The sequence below is a fragment of the Lithobates pipiens genome, unplaced genomic scaffold (assembly GCF_037356315.1).
Source record: "Lithobates pipiens isolate NorthernLeopardFrog02 unplaced genomic scaffold, aLitPip1_a1.2 Scaffold_19, whole genome shotgun sequence".
NCBI classification, from domain to species: domain Eukaryota; kingdom Metazoa; phylum Chordata; class Amphibia; order Anura; family Ranidae; genus Lithobates; species Lithobates pipiens.
In genome coordinates, this window is record NW_027507764.1 from 100,116,013 (window position 1) to 100,140,527 (window position 24,515).

Here is a 24,515-nt window from a genome sequence, read left to right on the forward strand (position 1 = left end):
TTGTTACCAAAACATTCCAGAAAAGTCCCGGACTAGAAGTAGTTAAAGACACAGAGACTCAAAAAAAGCCCGGGTTTAACCCCCTCCTTACTCTATCCATAAGTAAATTAAAAAACAGTTGAATTTTGAAAAAAAAAAAAAGTCTAAGAACCAACAAAAAAACCAAACTGACAACTTTCTCTACAAAGAAATAGCGCAGAATTACTTCCAGCCAATCAGCTGCCGCCTTTCTTCCCTTCTGTAGCGTTCCATCAATTTTAAAGTAAATCAACCACGTGATTGGTGGAGGGCAGCTTCTCCCGCTGCACAGACCAACTAAATGTTAGTAAATGAGTTCGATAACGCCGTATGGTAGGTGAGCAATAAGGGGCGGAGTGACGAGGACATGTGACGTTCAGAGCACGCTGACAAATGAGCAGAGTGCCCTTCACATGTTCTGTTCCAAGTCTGGGAGGCCACGCCTCTTAGCCAATCAACACACACGTAGGTCTGGCTTCGGCCAGTGGTTATCCGCGATGGTAGGGGGTGGGGAGATTATTCTGCAGAGTGAAGCCGGGCCGGCTGGGTGTACTGCTCAGAGATGCTTAGGCAGTGCAAAGCCGGGCTGTTCGTGAGCAGGTGAGATGAGAGCTTTTCATTGTATTCGTGTCATCAAATGTATGTGGTGATTAGTGTGTGCTCATAGTTCTCTTCATGTGCCTACACGTGCTGTGACAGTGCATGTTTTATTACTGACCCCATGCTGGACAGTAACTTCTGTGCAGATATACAGTGCCAGGCTATAATGGCAGAGTCTGCTGGAAGATGGGGGACCCAGGCTCATGGGCTCTCATCTGTCCTCCTATAGCAACCCTGGGAGAGAGAGAGAGATCCTGTCTATATATACACACACACCAGACTGTGACTGTCATCTTCTAGAGAGAGCACATAACAGAGAGAGGGGTAGACTGTCTTCAGCTAGAGAGAGTGCGAGCGAGAACCTGCCGTCACCCAGAGAGACTGTCATCGCCTAGTGTGCGCACGAGAGAGAGAGAGAGTAACTGTCATCGCCTAAATAGAGACGGTCTTCGCCTAGCGAGAGAGATAGAAACTGTCATCGCCGAGAAATAGAGACTGTCATTGCCTAGCGAGAACTAGAGACTGTCATCGCGGAGAAATAGAGACTGTCATTGCCTAGTGCGCGCACGCGAGAGAGAGAGAGACTGTCATCGCCTAAATGGAGACTGTCTTCGCCTAGCGAGAGAGATAGAAACTGTCATCGCCGAGAAATAGAGACTGTCATCGCCTAGTGCGCGCACTCGAGAGAGAGACTGTCATCGCCTAAATGGAGACTGTCATCGCCTAAATGGAGACTGTCATCGCCGAGAAATAGAGACTGTCATCGCCGAGAAATAGAGACTGTCATCGCCGAGAAATAGAGACTGTCATCGCCGAGAAATAGAGACTGTCATCGCCGAGAAATAGAGACTGTCATCGCCGAGAAATAGAGACTGTCATCGCCGAGAAATAGAGACTGTCATCGCCTAGTGCGCGCACGCGCGAGAGAGAGACTGTCATCGCCTAAATGGAGACTGTCTTCGCCTAGCAAGAGAGATAGAGACTGTCATTGCCTAGCGAGAGAGAGAGAGAGACTCATTGCCTAGCGAGAGAGAGAGAGACTGTCATTGCCTAGCGAGAGAGACTGTCATTGCCTAGCGAGAGAGAGAGAGAGACTGTCATTGCCTAGAGAGAGAGAGAGAGACTGTCATTGCCTAGCGAGAGAGAGAGAGAGACTGTCATTGCCTAGCGAGAGAGAGAGACTGTCATTGCCTAGCGAGAGAGAGAGAGAGAGAGACTGTCATTGCCTAGAGAGAGAGAGACTGTCCTTGCCTAGCGAGAGAGAGAGAGAGACTGTCGTTGCCTAGCGAGAGAGAGAGAGAGAGAGAGACTGTCGTTGCCTAGCGAGAGAGAGAGACTGTCATTGCCTAGCGAGAGAGAGAGAGAGAGAGACTGTCATTGCCTAGCGAGAGAGAGAGAGAGACTGTCATTGCCTAGCGAGAGAGAGAGAGAGACTGTCATTGCCTAGCGAGAGAGAGAGAGAGACTGTCATTGCCTAGCGAGAGAGAGAGAGAGACTGTCATTGCCTAGCGAGAGAGAGAGAGAGACTGTCATCGCCTAGCGAGAGAGAGAGACTGTCATCGCCTAGCGAGAGAGAGACTGCCATCGCCTAGCGAGAGAGAGACTGCCATCGCCTAGCGAGAGAGAGAGACTGCCATCGCCTAGCGAGAGAGAGAGACTGCCATCGCCTAGCGAGAGAGAGAGACTGCCATCGCCTAGCGAGAGAGAGAGACTGCCATCGCCTAGCGAGAGAGAGAGACTGCCATCGCCTAGCGAGAGAGAGAGACTGCCATCGCCTAGCGAGAGAGAGAGACTGCCATCGCCTAGCGAGAGAGAGAGACTGCCATCGCCTAGCGAGAGAGAGAGACTGCCATCGCCTAGCGAGAGAGAGAGACTGCCATCGCCTAGCGAGAGAGAGAGACTGCCATCGCCTAGCGAGAGAGAGAGAGAGACTGCCATCGCCTAGCGAGAGAGAGAGAGACTGCCATCGCCTAGCGAGAGAGAGAGAGACTGCCATCGCCTAGCGAGAGAGAGAGAGACTGCCATCGCCTAGCGAGAGAGAGAGAGACTGCCATCGCCTAGCGAGAGAGAGAGAGAGAGACTGCCATCGCCTAGCGAGAGAGAGAGAGAGAGAGAGAGAGACTGCCATCGCCTAGCGAGAGAGAGAGAGAGAGACTGCCATCGCCTAGCGAGAGAGAGAGAGAGAGAGAGACTGCCATCGCCTAGCGAGAGAGAGACTGCCATCGCCTAGCGAGAGAGAGACTGCCATCGCCTAGCGAGAGAGAGACTGCCATCGCCTAGCGAGAGAGAGACTGCCATCGCCTAGCGAGAGAGAGACTGCCATCGCCTAGCGAGAGAGAGACTGCCATCGCCTAGCGAGAGAGAGACTGCCATCGCCTAGCGAGAGAGAGACTGCCATCGCCTAGCGAGAGAGAGACTGCCATCGCCTAGCGAGAGAGAGAGAGACTGCCATCGCCTAGCGAGAGAGAGACTGCCATCGCCTAGCGAGAGAGAGACTGCCATCGCCTAGCGAGAGAGAGAGAGACTGCCATCGCCTAGCGAGAGAGAGAGAGACTGCCATCGCCTAGCGAGAGAGAGAGAGACTGCCATCGCCTAGCGAGAGAGAGAGAGACTGCCATCGCCTAGCGAGAGAGAGAGAGACTGCCATCGCCTAGCGAGAGAGAGAGAGACTGCCATCGCCTAGCGAGAGAGAGAGAGACTGCCATCGCCTAGCGAGAGAGAGAGAGACTGCCATCGCCTAGCGAGAGAGAGAGAGACTGCCATCGCCTAGCGAGAGAGAGAGAGACTGCCATCGCCTAGCGAGAGAGAGAGAGACTGCCATCGCCTAGCGAGAGAGAGAGAGACTGCCATCGCCTAGCGAGAGAGAGAGAGACTGCCATCGCCTAGCGAGAGAGAGAGAGACTGCCATCGCCTAGCGAGAGAGAGAGAGACTGCCATCGCCTAGCGAGAGAGAGACTGCCATCGCCTAGCGAGAGAGAGACTGCCATCGCCTAGCGAGAGAGAGACTGCCATCGCCTAGCGAGAGAGAGACTGCCATCGCCTAGCGAGAGAGAGACTGCCATCGCCTAGCGAGAGAGAGACTGCCATCGCCTAGCGAGAGAGAGGGAGAGAGACTGCCATCGCCTAGCGAGAGAGAGGGAGAGAGACTGCCATCGCCTAGCGAGAGAGAGAGAGACTGCCATCGCCTAGCGAGAGAGAGAGAGAGACTGCCATCGCCTAGCGAGAGAGAGAGAGAGAGAGAGAGAGAGACTGCCATCGCCTAGCGAGAGAGAGAGAGAGACTGCCATCGCCTAGCGAGAGAGAGACTGCCATCGCCTAGCGAGAGAGAGACTGCCATCGCCTAGCGAGAGAGAGAGAGACTGCCATCGCCTAGCGAGAGAGAGAGAGACTGCCATCGCCTAGCGAGAGAGAGAGAGACTGCCATCGCCTAGCGAGAGAGAGAGAGACTGCCATCGCCTAGCGAGAGAGAGAGACTGCCATCGCCTAGCGAGAGAGAGAGAGAGACTGCCATCGCCTAGCGAGAGAGAGAGAGAGACTGCCATCGCCTAGCGAGAGAGAGAGAGAGACTGCCATCGCCTAGCGAGAGAGAGAGAGACTGCCATCGCCTAGCGAGAGAGAGAGAGAGACTGCCATCGCCTAGCGAGAGAGAGAGAGACTGCCATCGCCTAGCGAGAGAGAGAGAGAGACTGCCATCGCCTAGGGAGAGAGAGAGAGACTGCCATCGCCTAGCGAGAGAGAGAGAGAGACTGCCATCACCTAGGGAGAGAGAGAGAGACTGCCATCGCCTAGGGAGAGAGAGAGAGACTGCCATCGCCTAGGGAGAGAGAGAGACTGCCATCGCCTAGGGAGAGAGAGAGAGACTGCCATCGCCTAGGGAGAGAGAGAGAGACTGCCATCGCCTAGGGAGAGAGAGAGAGACTGCCATCGCCTAGGGAGAGAGAGAGAGACTGCCATCGCCTAGGGAGAGAGAGAGAGACTGCCATCGCCTAGGGAGAGAGAGAGAGACTGCCATCGCCTAGGGAGAGAGAGAGAGACTGCCATCGCCTAGGGAGAGAGAGAGAGAGACTGCCATCGCCTAGGGAGAGAGAGAGACTGCCATCGCCTAGGGAGAGAGAGAGAGACTGCCATCGCCTAGCGAGAGAGAGAGAGAGACTGTCATCGCCTAGCGAGAGAGAGAGAGAGACTGTCATCGCCTAGCGAGAGAGAGAGAGAGACTGTCATCGCCTAGCGAGAGAGAGAGAGAGAGACTGTCATCGCCTAGCGAGAGAGAGAGACTGTCATCGCCTAGCGAGAGAGAGAGACTGTCATCGCCTAGCGAGAGAGAGAGACTGTCATCGCCTAGCGAGAGAGAGAGACTGTCATCGCCTAGCGAGAGAGAGAGACTGTCATCGCCTAGCGAGAGAGAGAGACTGTCATCGCCTAGCGAGAGAGAGAGACTGTCATCGCCTAGCGAGAGAGAGAGACTGTCATCGCCTAGCGAGAGAGAGAGAGAGACTGTCATCGCCTAAGGCGAGAGAGAGAGAGAGACTGTCATCGCCTAAGGCGAGAGAGAGACTGTCATCGCCTAAGGCGAGAGAGAGACTGTCATCGCCTAAGGCGAGAGAGAGACTGTCATCGCCTAAGGCGAGAGAGAGACTGTCATCGCCTAAGGCGAGAGAGAGAGAGAGAGACTGTCATCGCCTAAGGCGAGAGAGAGAGAGAGAGACTGTCATCGCCTAAGGCGAGAGAGAGAGAGAGAGACTGTCATCGCCTAAGGCGAGAGAGAGAGAGAGAGACTGTCATCGCCTAAGGCGAGAGAGAGAGAGAGAGAGAGACTGTCATCGCCTAGCGAGAGAGAGAGAGAGAGAGAGACTGTCATCGCCTAGCGAGAGAGAGAGAGAGAGACTGTCATCGCCTAGCGAGAGAGAGAGAGACTGTCATCGCCTAGCGAGAGAGAGAGAGACTGTCATCGCCTAGCGAGAGAGAGAGAGACTGTCATCGCCTAGCGAGAGAGACTGTCATCGCCTAGCGAGAGAGACTGTCATCGCCTAGCGAGAGAGACTGTCATCGCCTAGCGAGAGAGAGAGAGACTGTCGTCGCCTAGCGAGAGAGAGAGAGACTGTCGTCGCCTAGCGAGAGAGAGAGAGACTGTCGTCGCCTAAGGCGAGAGAGAGAGAGAGACTGTCGTCGCCTAAGGCGAGAGAGAGAGAGAGAGACTGTCGTCGCCTAAGGCGAGAGAGAGAGAGAGAGACTGTCGTCGCCTAAGGCGAGAGAGAGAGAGAGACTGTCGTCGCCTAAGGCGAGAGAGAGAGAGAGACTGTCGTCGCCTAAGGCGAGAGAGAGAGAGAGACTGTCGTCGCCTAAGGCGAGAGAGAGAGAGACTGTCGTCGCCTAGCGAGAGAGAGAGACTGTCATCGCCTAGCGAGAGAGAGAGACTGTCGTCGTCTAGCGAGAGAGAGAGAGAGAGAGACTGTCGTCGTCTAGCGAGAGAGAGAGAGACTGTCGTCGTCTAGCGAGAGAGAGAGAGACTGTCGTCGTCTAGCGAGAGAGAGAGAGAGAGACTGTCGTCGTCTGGCGAGAGAGAGAGAGAGAGACTGTCGTCGCCTAGCGAGAGAGAGAGAGAGAGACTGTCGTCGCCTAGCGAGAGAGAGAGAGAGAGACTGTCGTCGTCTAGCGAGAGAGAGAGAGACTGTCGTCGTCTAGCGAGAGAGAGAGAGACTGTCGTCGTCTAGCGAGAGAGAGAGACTGTCGTCGTCTGGCGAGAGAGAGAGAGAGAGAGAGACTGTCATCGCCTGGCGAGAGAGAGAGAGAGAGACTGTCGTCGCCTGGCGAGAGAGAGAGAGAGAGACTGTCGTCGCCTGGCGAGGGAGAGAGACTGTCGTCGCCGAGCGAGGGGGAGGGAGAGAGACTGTCGTCGCCGAGCGAGGGGGAGGGAGAGAGACTGTCATCGCCGAGCGAGAGAGAGAGAACCTGTCCTCATCTGGCTGCCATCGCCCAGAGAGAGCGTGAGTGAGGGAGTGCCTGCCATCACCTAGAAGAGAGGGAGAGACAGACTGTCATCGCATAGAGAGGGTGAGCCAGAGAACCTGTTACCACTAAGCCCTTGTACACATGGTTGGAGATTCCGACAACCAAATCCGTCGGATCTTGTCCGAAACTGTTGCATACACACGGTCGGACGAAGTTGTCAGAAAATCCGATCGCTCCAGAACGTGATGACGTTATTTCGTTACAACAGGACTATGTTCAGGCTAGTAGCCAATAGCTTTGATGTAGGAATTTGATCTGAGCATGCGTGGCACTTTGTCCGATCGGAATTCTCTACACATGATCGGAGTATGTCCGATCAGAGCATTTTGTCAGAAAATATTTCCGGCAAGTTGGAAAATTTGATCCGACAGATATTCCGACGGAAACAGTCCGATGCATACCACACACAGTCGGAATATCAGTCAAAACGCTCCAATCGGACACATTCCGTCGGAATCTCCGACCGTGTGTACAAGGGCTAAGAGAGGGAGAGACTGTCATCGCCTAGTGAGGGGGAGAGACTGTCATCGCCTAGTGAGGGGGAGAGACTGTCATCGCCTAGTGAGGGGGAGAGACTGTCATCGCCTAGTGAGGGGGAGAGACTGTCATCGCCTAGTGAGGGGGAGAGACTGTCATCGCCTAGTGAGGGGGAGAGACTGTCTTCTCATAGCAAGTGTGAGCAAGAGAGTGCCTGCCATCACCGAGAGAGAGACTGTCATCCCATAGAGGGTGTAAGTGAGAACCTGTCTTCATCTGAAAGAGAGGCTGTCATCACATAGAGAGAGAAACTGTTATTGCAGAGCGAGACAGCCTGCCAACACCTAGACACAGAGAGAGGCTGTCGTCACCTAGAGAGCGAAACTGAGAAACGGAGCGAGACAGTCTGCCGTTCGCCTATACGTTTTAGAGCGGGAGAGATTGAGCCTTCCATTTTTCTTGGACTTAGAGAGAGAGAGCTTGTCTCATATACATATAGAGCTTTGAGAGAGAGAGAGAGCTGTCAGTGCATGGGAGAGAGCCTGTTGCTGCCTAGACACCTAAAGATAGCCTGCCATTACCTATAGAGAGAGAGCCTGCTGTCTCTCAGGTACCTAGATAGAGAGATGGGTCACACCTCCGTCACCTCTTACCTTTCCTTCTGTCCCCCACACGTGAGAGTGCTGGTGGTGGGCTGCTGATGCTCCTCCATAGCTATGTAAGGTATTTTCTTCACATTGGATGGATACATTTGGTGGTCTTTGGTAAAATTTGAGAGTAGATGACTTTCCAGTAGGGGTGCACCGAATGGGTTTTTTGGTTCTGAAACCGATACCGAAAATGAAAAATACACTAGGCCGAAAACCGAAACTGCACCGATACCGAAACATATTTTTAAAAAAAATATTTTGTACAGGAGATGGTCAGAGACTGGGGACATGGTACAGGAGATGGTCAGAGACAGAAGGCATGGTACAGGAGATGGTCAGAAACTGCACACATGATAAAAGAGATCTATGCAGCCTCACCAGTGCCCGTCAGATGCAGCCAGACAGTGTCCCCTTATTATTGCAGCCAGTGTCCCCCATTGCAGGTAGCCTGTGAAGCGAAGAGAGCCGCCTCCGCCGCCTGTTTGATCACAGCGCCGGGAACATAACAGCTTTCATTTCAATAGCTGTGTGTTCCCGGCCACACGCCGTCACATACAGCCCCTCCCCCTTGTCCGGGCACTTTGATAGACAGATCATCCGTCCAATGCTGCGGGTGATCTGTCTATCAAAGTGCCCAGACAAGGGGGAGGGGCTGTATGACGGCGTGTGGCCGGGAACACACAGCTATTGAAATGAAAGCTGTGATATTCCCGTGCTTTGATCAAACAGGCGGCGGAGGCGGCTCTCCTGCACTATAGCATGATCTAGCTTTTCATGATGGGCGGCACCAGTGGTGGGGGGTGGAGCCCCATCCCCCACCCAGGCCACGCCCCATTTTCGGCTCCATTATCGGCTGTTTTTCTCTTTCGGCAAATTGCCGAAAAGGGCATTTTCGGACGATATGTTTCGGCGGCCGAAATTTCGGGGCATCCCTACTTTCCAGGGTTTAAAGTCAAGGTGTCTAGATTGATTTTATATATTTTTAATATAATTTGGCTTTAGTTGAGTGGGTCAGTTAGTATAAAATTCACAATTTCAAAGCTCATTGTGTCAGAAGCGATGAGCATTTCCTCCTAGACGTGTCAGGAATGTGGTCAGTGGAGGGGCTTTTGTTGCTTTGTGACTGTCGGATCCTACTTGGAGGTATGGAAGTTGGGCGGTACAAAGGGATTCTCCGCTCAGTTAATCTCCTCTGTTCACTAAAGCCAAGTTTTGGAGGCATTCCCCGCAGGCAGGAGCTATGTGTGAGGGATTTTATCTCCAAAAGAAAAAAAATCCATCTGTGTGAAATTGTGCGAGTGTGGAATTTTTTTTTTTTTTTTTTTTTTACCTGCGGCCTGTGATTGTTAGATAACAATAGTTTTTGGCAAAAGGAGATATAGAAGGTGTTGTAAGCTTGTAGGTAATCCAGACTATATATTGTGCTCTGAGGCTCTGAGCACACTAGGGATTTTTAAGGTCCTAGCGGCTGTTATTAGCATTTTATTTTTTCTGCTCCTAGAAGCTAAATAGTGTTCTATGTGTCTACAGTGCTTCAGCGGCTAGGAGCAGAAAAAAACGGTTTTGGAGCATTTTTTTTAGCAGAAAAAATATGAAATGTTAACTGCTACTAAGTACCGGTTTCCAGCTTTTTTTTTTATTTTTTTTATTTATTTTTTCTTTACCCAGCTGCCTACCGGCATCCTCTACTAGTGTATAGCTGGATCTACACCGGGGGACAATTTATTTATTTTTTAAAGCGGAGGTCCACCCTAAAATGGACCTCCGCTCATCGGAATCCCCCCCCCCCTCCGGCGCCACAATCGGCACCTTTCAGGGGGGAGGGGGGTGCAGTTACCTGGATAATCCAGGTAACTGCACCCACTTCCGGGCTAGCTCTCTGCGGAAAGGGGCGTACGTTACGCCCCTTTCCGCAAGCGCCCGCCCCCTTCAGCAAGTGCCCCGCTGCCTGCTGGGAAACACACGGCTCCCAGAGGCAGCGGGGACCGTCCGGATTGCGCCGCGCGGCTTGCGCATGCGCAGTAGGGAACCGGGAAATGAAGCCGAAAGGCTCCATTTCCTGATTCCCATACCCAAGATGGCGGCGGCAGGACCCGATAGACGAGCGAGCGATCGGCTTCGGGTGCCGACATCGCGGGCGCGCTGGACAGGTAAGTGTCACTATTTAAAAGTCAGCAGCTGCAGTATTTGTAGCTGCTGGCTTTTAAAAAAAAAAAAAAAACGTGGAGTCCCGGCGGACTCCCGCTTTAAATAAAGGACCTGTCAAAATGGTCTCTTGTATTTACACTACACTACTCCCCACTTCTTCTTTTTTTTTTTTTTTTTTTTATGGTGAATGAGTAGGGGTACTATGTACCCCTATACCAGCAACCGTCCACTCCTTAACAAAAATGCTACCACTCCTAAATGCTGGCAAAATACCATTATTATTATTATTATTATTATTATTATTATTATTATTATTATTAGCATTTATTGTCCAGCTTTTTTTTCAGCGATTATTTAATTTTTTTTTTTTTCCCCTAGCGTATAGTGTGCATGGGGCACTATAAGTTCTAATGCACACGGTCAAAAATAAAGAAGAAAAAAACTTTTATGGGCATATTTTTTATTTATGGCTCTGAACAGCTGTATTTTAGCCAATGTGTCCGTGTTTTAGAATTTTTATAGTTTAGAGCAGTGTTCCGGGGCAATAAAAAATGTCCCAAACCGCCTTTCAGAGAGGAGCTTACTGGCATAACTTGCGTATTCACATAAACCAGCATACACTTGCAAATATGCTTGAAAATTCAGTCTAGTGGAAAAATAGACTACTCTACCCAATAGAATGAGATTATGCACCAAAATGAATTTTTCTACCAGCTCCTGGCAAAAAGACCTAGCAGGAAGCCTAAAGACAATTAACTTAATACACAAAAAGCAAGCAGAGGGCGAACGCACTAGTTGGTGGTATTTTCTGTGGGCTCCCAACAGCTGCTCTTCTCCCCAGTACCGACTTTCCAATGCCTTTATTCTGCACTCTGTGGTGGAAGAGGTCTTGGTGTGGTGGGGGATATCTTGGTAAAGGAGCAGGACTTTGCTTTCTCGTGTCCGAGCTGACCCCCCCCCCCCCCCCCCCCCGATGACTGGTGTGGTAATTAGGGCTGAAACAACTAATCGATTTAATCGATTATGAAATTAATCGATTACTATTTTCATAATCGAATAATCGGCCACTAACATAATGGGGGTTAGAAAAAAATAAAAATTAGCCCTTTATAGTACAAAAAGAGCAAATTGCTACTGTAAATATTACTTTCACTGTCCCATAGTAAAAAATTAACCCCTTACAGTAGCGATTATTTGCTCTTTTTGTACTAATTTTAGTTTTTTAACCCCGTTATGTTACTAAACATCTCAGGTCTGGGTCACACCGCTGTGTTTTTTTGGTGCTTTTTTGCAGAAACACACTACAGTTCATTTACATGGTTTCCTATGGGACACGTTCGTATCCATGATTTTTTCAGCTGCTGCGTATTTGGAAAAGACAAGGACTTTTTTTTAACGCAAAACTGTGCTATTTTGTTTTTTTGGTTCAATATACTTAAATGGAGAAGCTGCAGAAAAGCATGTAATAATGCATTTTTGTGGCAATTTGTGTTTTTTAATCTGCCCAACAACAAATTGGCCAAAAAAATATGTAAACATGCAAATTGCAGCAAACATTTTTTTTTTTTTTAGGTTATTAACCGATTATTCGATTAGTCAAAACAATAATCGGCCAACTAATCGATTATGTATATAATCGTTAGTTGTAGCCCTAGTGGTAATGATCAAGAATCCGCATGAAACAAAGATCCACAGAATGAATGATGCAGAACAACAATGAATCTCACGCCTAATCTTGTAAACTAGCAGTCAGAGGCAACAGTGCCTTTGATTTCACACAGCAGATATACAGCTATGAGATTCTAGGACGTGCACTGTGGGTTTTCCTTTTTTTTTTTCAGAAAGCGTTCTATTTTTCATAGAGTTAAAGACATAGTTCACTTTCACCAGTAAACTGGTAGTTTTTAGCAAAATTGAATAATGCCCTTGCTATAGGTGTAGGCCATTCACGTACCTCCTAAACCCTTCCTGAAACCCCCCGAGGTGACATCATGCTGTCCTGCCTTATTGCTAAGAAATTCCCAGCTCTTACTGATGACCTCCTCCATCCCAGGAGCGAGGTCACAAACACTGAGTTCAGTGCTACTGCGTCAGGGGAAAGAAAGCGCACATAAAGGGGTCTGAATCGGAGAAGAAAGTCACTCCTGTGATGGTGCAGGTGAACAGTAAGATCTGGAAATCTTGCCACCAAGGCTTGGCAATATTCTTCTTTGGTCAAAGCTACACAGTTTCTTTTAAACTACAGAAGCTCCTTACCTGATTGGCAGTTCTTTTGGTAAAGGTGAACTAACCCTTCAAAAGAGAACAGCCAAAGCTCATGTGGCTGTACTTCTTCTGTGGATCACAGGAGTGCAGTTTGTTCTGCACTCCTGTGACCCGTTCAGCAGACAACGGGCTGACATCACACAGCTGGTGAGAAAAGATGGTGTGCAACTCCTTGCTTGCTCTTTCAAATCTTCAAAATGTATTGATTCTCCATAAAGACGCAGGAGCAGACAGCAGATGTAAACGCGTTTCAGCCTTGTGGACCTTGTTCACTACAGAGCTGGTCCAGACTCGGGAAAGATCGTGACCCTATGGTCAAGATCCACCCACGTGCCTGGACCAGAAACCGGCTGAACTGCTGAGAGCTTGAGTTGGTTGCTCCCATCCCTTCCATAGCCCAGTGCTCCAGCACAAAAAAGGGGGGGGGGGAGTGTAGAGCAGAGAGTCAGTGATACAGTAACCTGATCTCGGAGACCCAAGCAATCGGCAGTGTTTGATCTCTGGTTTCGCAGCCATGGAGGTGGTGGGGGACAGATGCAGCATCCACCAAGGTAAGTATGATTTAACCACTTCAATACTTGGCTTTAGTCATATGACATCCGCAGATGGGATCTACCACCCGGGGCGGGCGTGATATGATGTCCCCCGGGGCCCGCAGTGCGTCGATCGTGGATGAAGTGTGTTCCTAGGACACAGCCCATCCCAGATCTGTGTAAAGGGCCAATAAAAATGGCTCTTTACCACATGACTGGCTGTGTCCAATCACAGCTGGTCACATGTACTGTCTACATGCATGATGCTCGTGCACGCTCCTACGGCGCATGCAGAACGGCGATTGGGGACAAGGCTTGTCACTCTGACACAGCCCAACCCCGATTGCAGTAAAGAGCCAATGACCGGCTGTGTCCAATCACAGCCGGTCACAGAATGTCAAACCGCGGTAACGAGATGTTACTGGGTTCTCCTCCTCACACACCGATCATGTACATGTACCCGTTACTAGCTATCAAAGTGCCTGTCACAGCCCACCCACCTGAGTACCCGATTACCTGTCATTATGCCTCATAGAATAGACGTTGGGGTGTTTACCCACAAAATAACCCCTTTTTGGAAAGCCATTCCACTGTCCTGGTGCTCCAGGGCCTTCACAAATGTAATGGGTCGTTAGGAATTTAGAGGTATAATTTATGATCCTAGAACCCCTGAAGGTGCTCCCTGCATGTTGGGCCTCTATGTGGCCAGGCTGTGTAAAAGTCCCACACATGTGGTATCGCCATACTCGGGAGGAGTAGCAGAATGTATTTTGGGGTGTAATTGGAAGTATGCATATGCTGTGTGTGAGAAATAACTTATGACAATTTTGTGAAAAAATATAAAAATTCTTAATTTTCCCAAGAATTGTGGGAAAAAATGACAACTTCAAAAAACTCGCCATGCCTCTTACTAAATACCTTTTTGACTTTCTACTTTTCAAAAAGGGGTCATTTGTACTTTCCTGACATTTCAGAGCCTCAAAAATGAGATAGGCCACCAGTGCATCAGATGTGATCAATTTTCAATGATTTGCACCATAGTTTGTAGACTCTATAACTTTCACAGAGACTAAATAATATCCACTAATTTGCATTATTTTTTACCAAAGAGATGTAGTGGTATAAATTTAGGCCCAAATTTATGAACAAAAATGACTTATTTGCAATTTTTGTTTGTTTTTCCCCAAAATTTTCGCCCTTTTTTCACTTATGTTGTAAAAAATAAATAAAACCCAGTGGTGATTAAAGTGGTGTTGCCACCAAAAAATAAAGTGCTTAAAATTCTTTAAAAATAAATAAATAAATGGAAATTTAAATTTTTTTAATTTTTTTTATTCATGGGTCTTGCTTGCTTTGCTGGGGCAGCGGGAGCCATTGGCTTCCATTGCTGCCAATCAAAGCCAGTGATGAGGGTGCAGGGGCAAGTCCCGCTGTCTGTCAATTGACACAGAAGCGGGGCTCGGGAAGGAGCATGCACGAGTGGCCCTAAAGGAAGTGGCTTCCTGTGGTGGCACTGAACACAGGAGGAGCCAGGAGCGCCGGCAGGGCACAGAGCAGGTAAGTATAGAGATGTTGATTATTTAAAAAATTATTTTACAGGCCTCAAATACTCTGTGTCTTCCTACCATGCTTTGAACAAACTACACAGGGGACTGCATGCAGGGACTACAGAGAACAAACTATTTTATGTGATTTTTAGCACAGTTGCAGTGTTTACTACTGTGTTTCCCTAAAAATAAGACCTACTGTGATTTTCGGGGCTGCAATATAAGCCCTATCCTGAAAATAAGCCCTAGTTTAAAGTGCCGGTAGAGTGCTGTAATTCACTCTGTAGTGTATAGTGTAGATTGTGTGTGTTTGTGTGATCTAATTGTGCCAAGTACTTTTGTTATAGCAGCGCTCAGCTGCTGCTCTCCTCTCAGCAGTCAGTGGGGGATTTCAGGGCCCCCCCTGCAGTGCTCCGAGCAGGGAGGAGAGGTCCGGTGGGCCATGGAAGTGCTAAGCTGATCTCCCCTTCTCCAAGCTGTGTCGGGGGGGGGGGGGCTCTCCCTTTGCAGAGCTGTGGCGGGTCACAGAAGTGCGCAGAGACTGCTCTCCTCTTCTCCAAGCTGTCGGCAGGGGATCTCGGGGCCACCCTCTGCAGAGCTCTGGTGGGTCACGGAATTTTGCAAGGGCACTATAAGAAGGTATGTGGCATTATTGGATTGTGGAAATGTACAGTTTGCCTTGTGTGATACTGTAATGGAGTGGATTCTAGCATTTTACAAGCACTTTTACACAGGGGAATCCTGACAGTATGGAAGAGAAGACAGAACATGGCGTGAGAAGGCCTACCCCAAAAATGAGCCCTACTGTGTCTTGTTACCAAAGACAATATAAGCCGGGCTTATTTTTGGGAAAACATGGTAGCTCACTGCTTGCTTTCACCTTGTTCCTGATGTTTCATATGTAGTATGTGTAAACTGTTGGAGTTTATTCCTGCTGTCCAAATATTTAATGCATTCTACAAATTGACAACCACTACCTTGCAATGCATGATTGTTTTTTTCTTTTGCAGAGCTTTAGTTGCGAATTCATGGAGGTGGAAAGCAAGCTCTGCAACCGAGAGAGCACTGAATTATAAACCTGGCCAAGTTATTCATGGATTCACAGTGAATGAGGTAATGCCGTGGCATTAACATGCGGCGCAACATGTTTGGATCACATTGGTATTGTGTGCGGCCTTCTCTGTTATGGAGGCAAGGATAATACTGAATGCAAACTTCAGTATCCCCGGGCAGGCAATTAGAATTCATTTTATTGATGTCATTTCTGTAAAATATATTTTTCTTATGTTCATTGATAGACACAGCTCTCTTTTGTTCTTTACCATAGGGTTCATAGCGCCATCTACAGGCATAGGACACTAGGCAGCATAGAAAATCTGTGCCGCCTATGGGCAGTGCTAGCTGGTATAAACCCCTTCAATAGCCATGTTTTTTGGTATGCCTACTCCTCATTGAGACACTGCTTAGGGACGTCCCTATGGTCAAGAATAAAAAAAAAAAGTGCTATGTCTGTCTATGAATGCAAGAGAAAACAGGATTTCTATTTTATTTTGTCACTCGCCGTAAAATCCCTTTCTCTGAGTTCATTGACAGACACAGAACCCACCTGCTCTGGTTGTTAATTGTTTACTTCTTTGTTACTAACTTATTTGCCTATAATGCAGAGGAGGTTTATACCCTCTAGGACTGCCCATAGGCGGTGCTGAATTATTCTTTTGCTTAGTGTCCTACTCGTGTAGGTGAGAAAAGAAATACCTGTGCTCAAATCCCATAAGCTTGTACATAATCTATCAGGTGCTAAAGGGATGTGACCAACTGCATCAAAGAAATCCCTCTCTACGGCCAGTCCTTCTCTGCATTGCCATAAGAGGGATTACTATGACAAAGTTGGCCATCTTAAGCATGTATTGCCATATTTGTGAACTAAAATCCCTGTTTTTCATTGCATAGTTTGCTGGAAAGGGTGTATAGCAGTGTGCAGAGGGCCCATCCAGAATTTCTACTCCAGTAGGTGGAATTATAAACCCCTTGGTCAAGAATAGAAGAGAGCTGTGTCCGTATCAAAAAAAAAAAAATCGTATACAGTCATGGGCAACATTTTTGGCACCCCAGAAATTTTTCCAGAAAATCAAGTATTTCTCACAGAAAGGTATTGCAGTAACACATGTTTTGCTATACACGTTTATTCCCTTTGTGTGTATTGGAACAAAACAAAAAAAGGGAGGAAAAAAAAATCAAATTTGACATAATGTCACACAACTCCAACAATGGGCTGGTCAACATTCTTGGCACCCTTAACTTAATATTTGGTTGCACACCCTTTGGAAAAAATAGCTGAAATCGGTCGCTTCCTATAACCATCAATACATTTTTACACCTCTCACCCGGAATTTTGGACCACTTGCAAACTGCTCCAGGTCTCTCCTTATTGGAAGGGCACCTTTTCCCAACAACAATTTTAAGATCTCTCCACAGGTGTTCAATGGGATTTAGATCTGGACTCATTGCTGGCCACTTTATAACTCTCCAGTGCTTTGTTGCCATCCATTTCTGGGTGCTTTTTGATGTATGTTTGGGGTCATTGTCCTGCTGGAAGACCCAAGATCTCAGACACAAACCCAACTTTCTGACACTGGGCTCTACAGTGCGACCCAAAATCCTTTGGTAATCCTCAGATTTGATACCTTGCACACATTCAAGGCATCCAGTGCCAGAGGCAGCGAAACAACCCCAAAACATCATTGAACCTCCACCATATTTCACTATAGGTACTGTGTTCTTTTCTTTGTAGGCCTCATTCCATTTTCGGTAAACAGTAGAATGATGTGCTTTACCAAAAAGCTCTATCTTGGTCTCATCTGTCCCAAAAGGATTTTGGCTTACTCAAGTACATTTTGGCAAACTGTAGTCTTGCTTTTTTATGTCTGTGTCAGCAGTGGGGTCCTCCTGGGTCTCCTGCTATAGCGTTTCATTTCATTTAAATGTCAACAGATATTTCGCTGACACTGATCCTCTCTGAGCCTGAAAGACAGCTTCAATTTCTTTGGAACTTGTTTGGGGCTGATTATCCACCATCCGGACTATCCTGCGTTGCAACTTTTCATCAATTTTTCTCTTCTGTCCACGCCCAGAGAGATTAGCTACAGTGCCATGGGTTGCAAACTTCTTGATTATGTTGCGCACTGTGGACAAAGGCAAATCTAGATATCTGGAGATGGACTTGTAATCTTGAGATTGTTGATATTTTTCCACAATTTTGGTTCTCAAGTCCTCAGGCAGTTCTCTTCTCCTCTTTCTGTTGTCCATGCTTAGTGTGGCACATACAGACACACAATGCAAAGATTAATGCCGATTACACACGACCGGACTTTCCGGCAGACTTGGTCCGGTGGACTGAAATCCGTCGGACAATTCGATCGTGTGTGGGCACAAGCGGACTTTTTGTTCCCAAAAATCAGACGGACCTAGAAATAAAACATGTTTCAAATCTATCTGATGGACTCAAGTCCAACGGACTAAAAATCAGGGAAAACCATTCGTCTGTGTGCTAGTCCGACGGACCAAATATGATGCAAGGACAGATATTGGCTACTGGCTATTGAACTTCCTTGTTTAGTCCCGTTTACGTCATCACGTTCAAAACTAATCGACTTTCAAACAGACTAAGCCCTTGTACACACGGTCGGAGATTCCGTCGGAATGTGTCCAATCGGAGCGGTTTGTCGGATATTCCGACTGTGTGTGGTATGCATCGGACTGTTTCCGTCGGAATATCTGTCGGACCGAATTTTCCAACTTGCTGGAAATATTTTCCGACAAACTCCTCCGATCGGACATACTCCGATCATGTGTAGAGAATTCCGATCGGACAAAGTGCCACACATGCTCAGATCAAATTCCTACACCAAAGCTATTGGCTACTAGCATGAACATAGTCCCGTCCTAACGTCATCATGTTAAGTACGATCGGATTTTCTGACAACTTTGTCCGACTGTGTATGCAACAGTTTCGGACAAAATCCGTTGGACAAAATCTGACGGATTTGGTTGTCGGAATGTCCGACCGTGTGTACAAGGGCTTAGTCCGGTCTTGTGTGGCCAAGTCCGTTTCGTTCAGAAAGTCCATCTGACCTCAGCCGAAAGTCCGTCGGGAAGACCGTCGGACCTAGTCCATCGAAAAGTCTGGTCACGTGTACATGGCATAAGTGAACTTCTTTTTTTTTTTATATCTGCTTTCAGGTGAGATTTTTATATTGCCCACACCTGTTACTTTCCCCAGGTGAGTTTTAAAGGAGCATCTCATGCTTGAAATAATGTGAACTATCCACAATTTTGAAAGGGTGCCAAGAATTTTGAGCAGTCCATTTTTGGAATTTTGTGTGACATTATGTCCAATTAGCTTCCCCCCCCCCCTCTTTGTTTTGTTTTGTGTTTTGTTTTGTTCCAATACACACAAAGGGAATAAACGTGTGGTTAGCAAAACGTGTTACTGCAATACCTTTCTGTGAGAAATACTTGATTTTCTGGAAAAATTTCTAGGGTACCAACAATTTTGGCCATGACTGTAGGATTTCATAGGGGTGAGGGAATTGTGCAGAAGGGAGGAGGGGGCTTAAGACCCCCTTAGCTCTTTTAACCACTTAAAAAACAAAATGTTAAACCCCCCCCTTCCTGTTCAGGCTAGTTTTCGGCACTGTGATACTTTGACTAACAATTATCATGGAACACTGTACATTTTATCCGTCCTAGATCCAGATCTGTGATTTGCTGTGTCTGAATTACACAGCAGTCATAAGGAGTGGCAAGAGCGGAAGAATGATTTATTACTCCCTCCTGCACTCAGGACTGAGCTGTCCAGCCGTTTTAATACAGTGCCCCCCGGATGGCATGTGGTTAATGTGTCTAAGCTAATATGCAGTTTTATAATCTATCACCTTTCCTTTTTATTATTTTTTTCTTGTGCCAGTAAAAATATTAATTTTTTTTTTTTTCTTTCCTGATAAAACATCTGTAGTCACTGGGCACTCTCTAAAGATGCACCACCATGTATCACTTTATATGTGCTTTCTTCATAGGTTATATTCTGGTTTGGGTGCCAGGCATGAACGGAGTTTCCGGAATATCTTGTTTCTTACAATACAAAAAAACCTTTCCTTTCCATCAGGACATTCACATGATATAAAAGAGAATGTGACTTTTGGGCAAGGCCACCTTCTTCCATTGCGCTGTTGTTGAGTTTTGATGTTCATGTGCCCATTTTGTAGTCACCTTTTGGCTGTGGACATGGGTCAGCATGGGCACCCTGTTTGGTGGCCACACCACCCCTATACTCAACTAACTGCAATGCGCTGTGTATTCTGGCATCTTTGTATCGAAACCAGAATTAATGTTTTAATCAGTTTGAAATACAGTAGCTCTTCTATCGGATCCGACTACACGGGCCAGCCTTTGATCCCCATGTGCATCGATGACTCTGTTGTGGGTTTCCTTCCTTGGACCACTTTTTGTAGGTTCTGTTAAGAGCTGACTGGGAACATCCCACAAGAGCTACAGTTTTGGCGTTGCTCTGGCCATTACAATTTGGCCCTTGTCAAAGCCGCTCAAATCCTTACACTAGCCCATTTTTTGTTCTACTTTTAACACATCAAATTCAAGGACAACATATTCACTTGCTGCCTAATCCCTATGTCCCTCCCATTGTCATTGGAAAATCAATGTTATTTACTTTACCTGTCAGTGGTCCTAATGCTATGGATGATCAGTGTATATTCTTGAATTGATACTCAAGTCTGCCAGCACCATATCGGCCAGGAATTAATAACTACATGTTCATATTTATTACATACATTTTATTTCACTTCTCTTCAGCGGCACATAGAATGGTGGCAGTTTCCACTCTTGGTTTACATTTTGGTGGCAGGTCATATCTCTGTGATTGAATGTTGTTTAACCACCTCCCACTCACCGTATAGTAAAATGATGGCGAGTGGGATTCCCTCTCATTCTGGGATGACGTCGCTCCAGTGTCGCTGCTCTCGCGCACCTGCGGGGGCACGCAACAATTGCGGTCACGCTGTGTCCCTAGGACACGTCACGACCCAGATCTCGGTAAAGAGCTGATGACGTGGCTCTTTACCCATGTGATCGGCTGTGTCTAATCACAGCTGATCACATGTAAACACGGAAGTACCGTTTTATTGGCTCTCCTCATCTCACACTGACAGTGTGAGAAGAGCTGATCAGCGGCATCTCCTCGCAGGGGAGACCTGTACAGGTAATTTGGGCACTGATCATCAGTGTGGCATATCGGTGCCTCCTCATCAGCGCACATCATTGAAGGAGAATAATTACTTATTTACAAAATTTACTGACAAACTAAAATTTTTGGTGGTCTTTTTAGTTGCGTTTTCTAGCAAAAAATAAAAACCCAGCGTTGATTAAATACCACAAAAAGAAAGCTCTATTTGTGTGTTAAAAAAATTAATTTGGGTACAGTGTTGCATGGCCGTGCAATTTGTCATTAAAAGTGTGAGAGCGCTAAAAATTGACCTGGGCAGGAAGGGGGTGAAAGTGCCCGGTATTGAAGTGGTTAAAGGGGAATAAACCTTTTAAACACTTTGGGGCCCCTATCTCTCCTAATTCCACGTACACACCACAGTACCTACCTGAGATCGACCTGCAACATCCAGCAGTTCTGTGGTCTTTTTCAGTATTTTGCTTTTTTTTTTTTTTTTTTTCCCATGACCCCTTATTTTGCAAGATTTGCATATAATTAAATGGTTTTGTTGTAATTGCCATGCTGTGGTTCTAGCTGTATACACCTACCTAGGTCTGGTATTGAATACACTTTGGATGAAAGGCTTTTATTGTGTGTTTTACACTGTTGTGGTTATGGTTACAACTATTTATATTAATTGTTATGCAAACCTTTTATTAAGAGTTTGTCATTATGTTGCAGGTCACAACCGTTCCTGATTTTAATATAACCGCAGTAAAACTCAGCCATGAAGGGACAGGAGCGAAATATTTACACCTCGCCAGGGAGGATTCCGACAACCTATTCAGGTACATCACTTCAAATATCGTTATCTACCGCTGACATATACTGTAATACTTTACATTTTGGAGTATATAAAATGTGACTTCAATGTATTCAGAAGTAAGGGATGATACTGCGCAAACTATTATCGAATATCAAAAAGAAATAAAGGTGAAAATAGCTGCTACACAAGAATGTGACAAATATTCAAACGAGAAAGTGGATAAATGTAGCGCTAAAACTAATAATGCAGTGAAAGTGCACACATAAAAGATGAACAAAGTCCAGCATGGTGAAATAAGTGAAAAGGTAATGAGTCCAATAACACAAATCAAATCTTGAAAAGGAAAACTCAAGAGAGTCCACAACCATAAGGTGATACTCCTCAGCTAAATGGGTGTAAGACTGATATGTGAAGCATCCAAGATGGTAAATCCTCTCTGGATAAGAATAAATACTCTTACCGAGATTGGTGGACCCGGATGTCAGTGACACCAAATCATAAAAACATGGATATCCAGATTGCTGAAACTCCCAAATGATTGAAGGGACCCGGGATCTCAGGTGGTATCTCCAGAGGACCTCATGGGCATCAACAGAACTGGAAGGGCAGATAGCCCAATTGGAATGCCGCAGCAACTCCCAACCGAATACGGTATGCAGGAAAAGGGGGGGGGGGGGGGCTACACATCCAAAACAGTAAAATAGTAAATGGTTATTCCTGCGCTACTCCTAGTAAAGGCTATTTATATGAATAGCTGCATACACCGATATGGACCAAACCGTGTCCAATAGAAAAAGCTTATGGGGAAAGTTGATGTCGTGCTATTCTTATTCGATTGTAAGAGAGAGGCTATTACACCTTCTACTATATCTAATAAAATGCTCAAATGGTACACAGGGAAAATACAATATTTTGAATGTACAATACACTCTTGATGATTCTATATGGCCTGATGTTGTAATCGATTGCAGTGTGGGTATCAGCAGAAAAAATATCGTAAAATAAGGTGCCAGAACAAATAAAATATAAAGTGCACTGTGAAAATCTATAAACACAACTGCAAAGAAGCTAAGACCCAGCAGTGTCGTGTGTATGTAAACTCCCGGGGATGTATTAGAGTTAGATACTATCACATTGAAATCCAATGTAATATCAATTGAGAAGAAGAAAAATAAAGAAATAAACATAGGTAAACACACTTCAGAGACAGCCTCTGCATATAACACTTCCAATAATGGACTATATGTGTTTATCTATATTAGAATAACATCAATTCCCCGTAGAAAAAGTGCCAAGTGATCATAAAATAAGTGCAGCTATTCCAATGCACTAAACAGAACCAGGAACTGTCTAATTGGATCATATATTACTTGGTATTACCTAATAAAGGTTAGAGGTTAGAGGTTCCAAAAACGAGGTTGAAAACCATGGGAGATCGGGCCTTTTGTGCTGCTGCCCCACGTCTGTGGAATGCTTTGCCTGATAGTCTGAGGGTTTCTCAGTCTACTGAAAATTTTAAAAAGGGGTTGAAGACTTTTCTTTTTAGCAAATGTTTTGTAAATTAAGCGGTTTGTTTGTTTTTATTGTAATTATGTAGCACTTTGAGGTCTTTTGATGGAAAGTGCATTATAAATAAAATTTATTATTATTATTATTATTATTAATAATATTATTAACAATATTAAATATAATGGAATATCATAGATAAAGTGCCAAAAATAAATATAAAGTGCACAGTGATAGACTGTAAACACTGCAGAGGTGTTCACACAGTGGTGTTAGATGATCAAGAAAAGAATGTATTAGTGTGAAATATTGTATATCAAACTCGGAATCGAAATCGCATAAAGTGCAAGCTATGTATATTAAAAAAAAATATCTCAAATGTTTAAAAAAAAAAGGAAAATTGAACAGAAGTGAACACACTCCAGAGACAAATTGTGCATGTGAAACTTCAGTGGTGAGTGTAAATAGTCCAATGCGCTGACCACAAAACTGAAAGGAGTCTAATATATAAAAAAAAGCCCAAAAAAACAATTCATTATAAACAATAAAAATAAACTATAAAGCAAATTGGTAAACGCACTACAGAGCTCGTAAAGAGCAGAGTGTGCAAAAAAAGTAAAAACCAAAATTCAAAAAAGGAGGAAAAAACGTCTCTTAAAGTGCACGTGCTTTTCTGTGACAACCAATGTGCATACGAGTCCAGTAACCCCTTCCCAGTGTTCCTTTCACTGTGTCCGCACACTTAAGTAAGTAATGGCCCCTTACCTCAAGGCAAGGAGACAAGAGTGTATAAATGAGGGTCCATTTAAGGCTCCTCTTTCTGGATCCACACTGCTCCTTCACTTTCTTTATAGTAACCCTTCTGGCAAGGAGATGGTCACAACACAGGTGCGGGTCCCTTTAAGGCTCCTCTCTCCAACTCCCCTTTCCTCCTTTTAGTATGTCTCCATAGAGCCCATATTCATCAGAAAGAGCAAAACCATAGTGTAGAAGGTTTTTAAAATGTATCCAATTTTATTAACAATAAACATAGGGTACTCACAAAAGAGGTCTCTTTAAAACAGCTTATATCCAACGAGCAGCAAGCTCGTGTAATGCAAATCAGCATAGAGCGTCCTTCCCTGTCCCTACGTGTGACGTCTCACCACATGACTTGATCAGGGGATGCTGGGAAAGGACGTAATTTGCATATAACTAGTCTCTCTATGAATGACTGCACATCCAAAACAGGTATAGAGGCACTTATGGGTCCTTTGTGGATGTCGGCTTGTAATTTTTCAATTAACTACCATAGCGCTGTGGTAGTTCTTTGAGTCTGTCGGTGTAAAGCCTCATACACATGATCGGACTTTGTACAAACTTTCCTGTGGATTTTTGTACAAAGGGCGTCGGCCATGAACTTGTATTGCATACACACGGCAGGACTTTTTCAGTCAACTTTCACCAAATCACGTGGTTTTTCTGCTCTTTACCGCCACCTTTGGTCAACTTCTGTATTGTTGTCTGATCTTTTGCATTGGTTCTGAGCATGCGTGTTTGTACTTTGTACAAAAGTCCTATGGTTTTCTGTACACACGATCTGACTTTGCTCCATCGGACTTTTGTTGCCAGAAAGTTTATCTGTTCGCACAGCCAACAAAAGTCAGATGAAAAACGAAAAAGTTTGTCCGATGGAGCGTACACACGGACAGACGTTGCTCCAAAACAGCTATTTTGCAT

At 46.2% G+C, this 24,515-nt stretch overlaps 1 protein-coding gene across 1 annotated transcript in view; it reads left to right on the forward strand.

Moving 5' to 3' along the window:
- Positions 1 to 487: 487 nt before the first annotated feature.
- The window catches only part of PITRM1 (pitrilysin metallopeptidase 1), an 88,061-nt gene continuing 64,033 nt past the window's right edge, over positions 488 to 24,515 (forward strand). The window contains exons 1-3 of the mRNA XM_077491110.1: positions 488 to 618; positions 15,258 to 15,360; positions 21,206 to 21,312. Of these exons, the coding sequence (XP_077347236.1) occupies positions 581 to 618; positions 15,258 to 15,360; positions 21,206 to 21,312 (248 nt within the window). The 5' untranslated portion in view covers positions 488 to 580. The remainder of the gene's footprint in view (positions 619 to 15,257; positions 15,361 to 21,205; positions 21,313 to 24,515) is intronic.